This window comes from Atta colombica, unplaced genomic scaffold (assembly GCF_001594045.1).
Source record: "Atta colombica isolate Treedump-2 unplaced genomic scaffold, Acol1.0 scaffold225, whole genome shotgun sequence".
Lineage (NCBI taxonomy): Eukaryota > Metazoa > Arthropoda > Insecta > Hymenoptera > Formicidae > Atta > Atta colombica.
The window spans coordinates 151,123-159,202 of NW_017259322.1; the positions used below are offsets into that span (position 1 = coordinate 151,123).

Genomic DNA, 8,080 nt, shown 5'->3' on the forward strand with positions numbered 1-8,080 from the left:
CATCTACTTCCATTCGAAGAGAATAATAAACAAGACAGTTTCTTTCAAGCTTGTTTTTTATTAATGAATCATAATTATAATTATTTAGCTTTCTTGCTCTTAATCTTCCTCATATAAAACTCAAGCTCCTTGCCCTCAAGAATATAACCGTCAGCTCTACCGCACTGTCCAGGCCTGCTTGCTATACAAGCTAAAAATGAGAAAATAAAATTATTAATTCTATTAAGTCACATTAAATTTAAAATATGTGTATGTAAAAAAGAATGAAGAATATTTTATTAAGAGTATTGATTTAAAAAGAGAGAGTAAAACATCTCTTTAACACTCATTTAAAAAGAAACATTAATTTATGCAAGTACATGTTAACAAATTAATTTTGTAAAAAATTTAAAGAATTAAAAATTTTCATACCAAGAACACGTCCCGTTGCAAATTGTTCTTCCAAAGCAGGTTCAACCTTGGCAAATCGTTGTCTTGCCTTGTATTTGGATTCTGCTTTTTTAGAACGTTTTTTATTCAACACTTCTTCTTCAGCTTCCGTCTAAAAAAACAATTGTGCTCCATATTTTATATATCATATACATATACATATAATATTCCATAAATTTAAATTATATTTAAAATTAAATTATATTTAAATACTCACAAGTTTAGCACCCCTCTTGCGACCCAGTGGCAATACATAATGACCTTCATACCACTGTCTGAAAGGCGTAGCATCGATGGTGACAATAGCGTTCTTCACCAAAGTTTTGGTTCGTACTAGTTCATTGTTTGATGCATTGTAAACAACATCAATAATACGAGTTTTTCTGGTGCTGCATTCAGAACCCCAGGAAAAGTTTCCAGCGTCCAATCTAAGTGCTCTGTATTTTTTATTGCCTCCACGTGTACGGACCTAGTATATACACACAATAAAATAGATATGTTTATAACTGATTTCAACACATTAAATATATGTATTTATATATATACGTATATATTAAATATACGTCAGATCGCTGTGAGATTATGAACAATCATGGCACTCAGAGTAGGTAAGGATCATCATTTTATAGTAAAGAATGAATTATTAAAATATTTTTTCATGAGTAATTGTAAAGCTCATTCTACAATGGGCAGTAGATTAAAGAGTAGGCATAGAAATCGACTAATCATAGTTGATTATCCTTTTCACATTCAACTATGATTGATAGATTTCTATATCTACTCCTTAATCCACTACTGCTATTCCACTGTAGAATGGGTTTAACAATAGATATAACATCACAATAACAATGGCTGCGTTCCATTTAACACTAATGGAATCATTTTATCCTTGTCATTTATCAAATGTTAAACAAGGACAAATGATGCATACTTACAAATCAATGACTAAACTATAATTTTGTTCACTATGACATTGATATTTATTGTATTAATGATATTGAGATTGATTGATATTGAGATACCTCCATTAATTAATGTTTTACTTCTATAATGTTTTACTTCTATAATTCCATCATAGTGAAAGTAAAGTTTGAGGAAATTAAGCTTACAGTATGAATTCGCTGTGGGCCAAGTTTGGTATTTGCAGCTGGACGTCCCAACTCAAATTTCCTCTTCTTGCGAATGGGCTTCCTCTTTCCACCAGTAGCTCTCCGCTTATGCCAGTGATCCCGAGAAATACCTATAATGCAATATTGAAAATAACTTAGTAAACTCTCGAGCTTCTTAACTTAAACTCATTAAAAAACCTATTTAAAAAAGAAAAGTTAACCTAACCAAACACTATATCACATTGTGCTATAAATTTTTTTCTGTACAGATTAGAAAAATTAATAAATGCATGGACAATCTACAATATTTACGTTTGTTTAAAACGTGGCTTTCGCTGTTAAAAAGAGAAAATATAAATCATGAAAGTGTCACGAGTTCAACATAGCTAAGCTCGACATCGACAAGCGTCGAGCCAGCTTCTACGAACTCAGGTCGAAAGAACGAAAATAATATTCCTTGCCGACAAAAGGACGATATCTGATTCACGTGCTGATTACGTTTCGTTGCGATATCGCGGAGAGAAAGTTCAGATTCGTTACGATGAAGATTAATTTCAATAAAATTATGTCACTTACCCATCTTGCTACGATGGAGAAAGAACTTCAACTATCGGTATACTAGAGAAACCACCTCCAATCATAAGACGAAACATGGCGGAATTAGAAAGTTTATATTCCCGAAGATGCGCAGTAACAAAATAATGATGTCCACGCATTTTGCCCTTAAATGCAACTCACATAGGATGCCTTCGGATTTATGTCCAAGTTTCTATTAATACGTGCTTGTTTTATACTTCGGTCTTAATCCTAAAATTCAGCCAATAGAGTTGCCAGTTTTAATTGGTCCTAACTGAAATCTGTATTCTATTTGCTGAATTTACATGAGATTGCGTTCGGATTCCCACCTCGGGTACTCTCCGGATGTCATATCCTTGTTATTTGCCGAATGTTAAACAAAGATGACAGATACTTGAGGAGTACCCAGGGAATCTGAATGCAGCCCTGGATTCGACTAGAGTTTTTATAAGGTGCAACCACAATAGAAGGAATAAAGAATAAAGATTTCAACCAGAAATCGGATATACCGGAATACACATTTCTAATAAGTTGATATCATTAATCCTTATTCCTTCTATTATGTGTCTGCATTAGAATTCTAGCTTTATAAGAGAAGCGCTACCGACTTATGTCAGTATCGCAAAAGTACTGGAAGAAATACTAATGGCGCCGTTTGCAAGACGGATGAAATCTATCAAATCATCCATTAGGCAGCCATCTTGCAGAAATAAGTTAATCATTGGCTGCAATCACATGATTGTAATGATGCTAATCAGAATACTTAGCACCAGTCGTGCTTCTCTTATAAATTAGGACTCTAAACAGAGTCTGAATGTATTCGCACGCATGTCCGTCATTAACAGTTAAAACCGGAAATGTATCGCCATGTTTACCGCGCAAATGATTATGCAAATCGCAACGATTACGCAATTAATGATTACTTACTATTATACGCGACGATAGAGTTGAATTCAATACTACATATATTTAAGACATTTCTTGAGCTTTTTCAGCAACTTACAATAGAAGATACCAATTTCTCGCAGTTTTCACAAAATATAATATACTTTCAGAAAAAGCAGCTTTGTAAGATTTTTTAATATGATTTTTACATTTAGGTCCAATAAGGAATTAAGGGCAAGATCAATTATATTTAAAAATTTTTAATTGAAAAGTTTTTTTCTATTAAACTCAAACATTTTGGGTTCACTCGAAAAAGACGCTGTTAGCGCTATTTGTATCATTCTATCTTCACAGTTTATCAAAACAAGGATAAAACGATATAAATAGCATTAACAGTGTCTCTCCAAACAGGCTCTCTATCAACAATCAATCAGAAATTTAATTTATTCTTCAATATTTCTCATAAATATTTTTCGATTTTGTATCCATCCATTGTATATTTATATATACAATGGATGAAATAAAGAGTTAAATAAAGTACAATATCAATGTAATACTTATATTTTCACATCACAATTATTGTAAAATATGATCAATAATAATACAAATTATTATTTATTTTCAAAATCTCGTACATATTTTTGAAATAATATTTTTGAATATATATTTTTGAATAATATGTGTAATTTCCTTCAAAATTCTTAGATTCTAATTTTAGATTTTAATCAGTCCGCCATTTAACAAGATATATCTTCCAGATGATCATGTTTTCTTACAATTAATGGACTCGCTCTATACATAAAATAATTTATATCATTATAGCAAAGTCTATTTATTACCAGATGGCAAATCTTCAGGGTTGTTTGTTCATCTTCAGAAACGATTCAAAGTTTCTTGCAAAAGATGCTTTCGAGATGTAATTTATGGATGATGTGACGCGATTTTCGCGAGAGGAAAAATACTGTGGACAGAGTCAATGTGACGCAGTAAATAAATTTTCTGCGTATAACTATGTCCGCAGATTGTGCAAATAAATTGCGGAGATACGCCGCATTCGTATTTGTGGCGTATCAGGTTGGCCTTGTGCATGAAGGTCTTAGAGCATTTGTCGCAAAGGTGCCGCTTGGTCATACCAATTCTACCTGAAATATAATGAAAGTAAATGAAGTTTTGACGAAATGAAATGAAAAAGGAAAGCATGCGTAATTTTTAAAAACACGGATAAATCTCTTCGAACCCGAAGCTCACGATAAAGTCACTATACATGTACAATGTAATTTACACGTATAATAATCATTATTTAAATTTAAGACTACATTTAAGATTACGTTTGTCAAAATGTTGTTCAATCGAATCTGGACTTTTATTTATAGATTACGAAAATTAACGATAATAAATAATATAAAAAATTATCACAAAAGATTGTAAAGTTTCGTTTAAAAATTAATTTTCAATGGAAGACAACGTGTATCTGCAACGAGCAAAGAAACGTTTTGTTGAGAAACGTGGAGGCAAACGATCATGGTGTCTCATTGAGATTGATTTATTACGGAGAATGGAAAGTTATTTTTTAAAAGTAACAAATTATAATTACTCGTTATTGAGTAAAAAAAAGTAACAAGTTATCATTTCCAGTTATTGATTTTTAAAAGTAACTCATTACACAGTTATCGTTACTTAAAAGATAACCTATTCATTACATTTACTTTTCCGTTTTTTAAAATCAGTCTAAGTGCTAAAACAAAAAAACCTAGTATAAAAAAAGAACCAACCAACAGTCGAACGTTTCCTTGTCGTTCGTTTCTCCATTTTATCTGCTTCTTCTTGTGCTAAATTAACATTAGTGTGTACCAGTTTGCAGTATCAAAAGCACGTTCGTTCGAGTTATCCTTTAGTTATGAGAGAATATTGTATTATATCTATTTTCTTATTTTTCAACTCTCGAATCCACTGTCTGCCTCTTATGGTCTCGATATCAATTCCGTTCTCAACGATTGATTGTCAATTCCTTAGTTGTTTTTTCAATTGAATAATCTTAATCTTACTTGACTCAATATGTTCACTGTGTATCTACTATATGTATACCTTTTCTAATCTGTTTCAACGAGAAATCTCGCCTTACGCTCTCAATTGTATTTGATGATCTATGCCATAGAATTGCCATAGAATTGCATAAAACAACATAGAATTTATAGTAACTAGAAGGGGAATAACCTATCCAACTAATGAGTGGAAAGTATGAACAAGACTAAGAAACAGAAGATGTATATTTCTGTCCTGCTCAGTAACTTTTCTTCTTTCTGCGCATGTGCCAAAAGAGGATCGAAAATGAAAGATATTTCTGTCCTTTATGGCTTCTGCATACTGGAAACGCTTGCCGCGCGACAAAATGTGATGCGGTAGCCAATAAACTTACAGCTCCTATGTTCATTGGTTACTGCGTCTCATTTTGCCGCGCGGCAAGCGTTTCTGTGTTCAGTATGAAGGAGTCATTAAATGTTGCTCACAGCTCAACGTCCGTATTCCACTTTCTTATGGGGAATACGGATGTCGAGCCGTGAGCAACATCTAAAGGACAGAAATATATACAGAAATATATCTTCTGTCTCTCAAATGTTGCTTACACTTTTCACTTACTGCTTAGATAGGTTTATTTCCAGTTACTGTTCTATGATTTATGCTTGAATCTCGAATTCATACACTTTAAGGCTATGTTCAAAAATTATGCTTAAATAACTCTAAGCTTACGTTATGTATATTATACAAAATTGCACTCTAGAACTCTTAGAATTATCTAGGCGTTCAATTCCTAAACGCAGCCCTGATAATTATTACGAGGGTCAATAATTAAATCGATAATTATTGGTTGCGATACTGACACTGACAGCATCGTAATCAATACGGTAACAAGATTTTAATCCAGCCAGCAGAAAAACAAACATCATATGCCGTCAATTTAAAGCGGAGAGTACAGACTCTTGCATAATACATAATACGTAATGCATAAAAAAATAAACCAATTAAAGTCTTCCATTTCCCTCCTTTCTATGAAATAAAGATTGGTTGAATTTCTTATGCTTTATGTGTTATGCGTTATGCAAGAGTCTGTGCTCCCCGCTTTAATATTTTATAAAAGTCTGTGCAGAGAAAAGGGAACAGAAATAAATTTCATTTCTGTTCCCTTCTTCATGCACATCATGTTTCGTGCCGCTCGGTCTATCTATACTGTCTATGGTTTTTGACTCTAGTATACACTATATAAGTAGCGTATTTCTATATAAGTTTATTGGATCTATGAATTTCTGAAGATCAAGTTAGTTGAGGTTATATTTGAAATGTCAGTTGCAGTCAAATGTTAGTTAAACATTGAAGTAACTCAATATGTCTTTGTACGACGATTTTGACAAGCATCGAACCACAGAAAAGGTTGCTGGATGGTCTTCCGGCATTAAATTATTGCAATCTCAGTTGCAGCTAAAAAAGGCTGCTACTACACAGGTAAATCTGTATCTTAATACATACTAAATAATACATACTAATACATACTAAATAATTACTTAAAAAATAATTTTTGATGTAATTTTCATTTGTTAAAAATAAGCTTCTAATTGCTATTTATAAATTCAGCCAAAACGTGAACAAAACAGGAAAGCTTCTGCGGTATTAGCACCAGTGATAGACTTAAAGTCGAAAGCTAATCGCGATGTTGACAGAGAGGATGACAATACTCATAACAATCCATTATCCAGTGGCAGCGTGAGCAACATAGGAGTAGGTGGCGAATTTGATTGGAATGTAGTGAATGAATATGATCCTATATGGCCTAACGAATATGAAAAAGTTGTGAAAGAATTACGTGACATCAGGGATAGGGAACATGATCAAGAGACAGAAATGCGCAAACGCCGGAGAGATAGTACTCGCTTTGAAGATACTCAGGTAATATATAATACAAAATTAGTTTAAAAAAAAAAGATAAAACAATGATGCCAAGTAAAAAAATATAATCCAAGAATTATATATAAAAAATATAATCCTATAATTTTTGTACCATAAAACCTAAGTATATATTTTTGTATTCCTATTGAAGGTTCTTAAAATTTTTCTTTTCCAATTCTAAGTCTTTAATTCTTTTTTCTTTCTTTTTCAAATTTCTTAAAAAAAGTTATATCACAGTCTATTCGAAAACATTTTGTCTTCCAATCAAAGTAGTAGTAGTAGTAGTAGTTATTTAATTCTCCTTCAAAACATTATTATAACACAAAATTGTGTTACCTTATTCAATTTAAATGTTACTACAAAAAATTAAAGAAGCAACAGTAAAATGAAAAAAATTCAATTTAAATAGAAAAATGTTTATGAGAAAACACTTGGTGTTGCTAGATTGAATAAGAAAAACTATGAAAACCATTTAAAAGTTATAATAATAATTAATAAAAATAAATAATAAAATATAATAGTAATTTAAAAATAATAATATAAACTTAATGTAAATGTAAACTTAATGTAAATGTTATAATTATACTAAATAAAAATAAAGTATTATAATAATATTAACATTTTATGTTTGTAAAGACTGCTGGTGGAAACAGTGCAATGATACCTCCCGAAAGAGATGAGGAGAGAACGCCAACTTCGAGAGCTATGGTAGGAGGCGCTGCTATAGCACCACCACCATCCTTACAAGAATCTGCAGAATTGCCACCTCCACCACCACGACAGCCAACTAATTTGGGCTACTCAACATCGTCTGTAGCAGCAAAAATAATGGCCAAGTATGGTTTTAAAGAGGGGCAGGGTCTTGGCAAGAAAGAACAAGGCATGTCAGTAGCATTGCAAGTGGAAAAAACCAGTAAACGTGGTGGTAGAATAGTCGGCGAAAAAGAACAACTAATGCCTCCACCACCACCTGTTACAGCTTCTCCACCACAGATGCAATTGCAGCTATCATCGCAACAGCCTCAGGAAGAACCTACCATTACCGAGATAATGAAATGTCCAAGCAAAGTCAGTACAATATAATATATATATGTTTACAATATTTATATATGTGTATATATATATATATATATATATATATA

The 8,080-nt window shown here is 32.1% G+C and overlaps 3 protein-coding genes across 3 annotated transcripts in view; 1 reads left to right on the plus strand and 2 right to left on the minus strand.

The window, feature by feature from the left end:
• Positions 1 to 37: 37 nt before the first annotated feature.
• LOC108688075 (40S ribosomal protein S8) lies at positions 38 to 2,189 on the minus strand. The gene is made up of 5 exons (XM_018194170.1): positions 2,115 to 2,189; positions 1,539 to 1,669; positions 647 to 898; positions 412 to 541; positions 38 to 190 (listed from the first exon to the last, which is right to left on the minus strand). Exons 1-5 carry the CDS (start codon positions 2,116 to 2,118, stop codon positions 81 to 83), a joined length of 627 nt encoding a protein of 208 aa, XP_018049659.1. The 5' UTR covers positions 2,119 to 2,189; the 3' UTR covers positions 38 to 80.
• Positions 2,190 to 3,544: 1,355 nt separating this feature from the next.
• LOC108688116 (zinc finger protein OZF-like) lies at positions 3,545 to 5,230 on the minus strand. Its single transcript, XM_018194222.1, has 2 exons — positions 4,772 to 5,230; positions 3,545 to 4,141 (listed from the first exon to the last, which is right to left on the minus strand). Exons 1-2 carry the CDS (start codon positions 4,806 to 4,808, stop codon positions 3,921 to 3,923), a joined length of 258 nt encoding a protein of 85 aa, XP_018049711.1. The 5' UTR covers positions 4,809 to 5,230; the 3' UTR covers positions 3,545 to 3,920.
• A 1,069-nt stretch (positions 5,231 to 6,299) lies between these two features.
• Positions 6,300 to 8,080, plus strand: part of LOC108688098 (splicing factor 45) — a 2,382-nt gene continuing 601 nt past the window's right edge. The window contains exons 1-3 of the mRNA XM_018194198.1: positions 6,300 to 6,497; positions 6,627 to 6,938; positions 7,575 to 8,006. Of these exons, the coding sequence (XP_018049687.1) occupies positions 6,381 to 6,497; positions 6,627 to 6,938; positions 7,575 to 8,006 (861 nt within the window). The 5' untranslated portion in view covers positions 6,300 to 6,380. The remainder of the gene's footprint in view (positions 6,498 to 6,626; positions 6,939 to 7,574; positions 8,007 to 8,080) is intronic.

What these genes read in the sequence shown, in the direction of transcription:
- LOC108688116 (XM_018194222.1), bottom strand. Translation starts at nt 4,808, where the DNA reads ATGGAGAAACGAACGACAAGGAAACGTTCGACTGTTG. An exon ending in AAGGAAACGTTCGACTGTTG is followed by an intron (nt 4,142 to 4,771) that starts GTTGGTTCTTTT and finishes ATTATATTTCAG; the next exon opens with GTAGAATTGGTATGACCAAG.
- LOC108688075 (XM_018194170.1), bottom strand. An exon ending in GCCCACAGCGAATTCATACT is followed by an intron (nt 899 to 1,538) that starts GTAAGCTTAATT and finishes TGTATATACTAG; the next exon opens with GTCCGTACACGTGGAGGCAA. An exon ending in TGCAACGGGACGTGTTCTTG is followed by an intron (nt 191 to 411) that starts GTATGAAAATTT and finishes TCTCATTTTTAG; the next exon opens with CTTGTATAGCAAGCAGGCCT.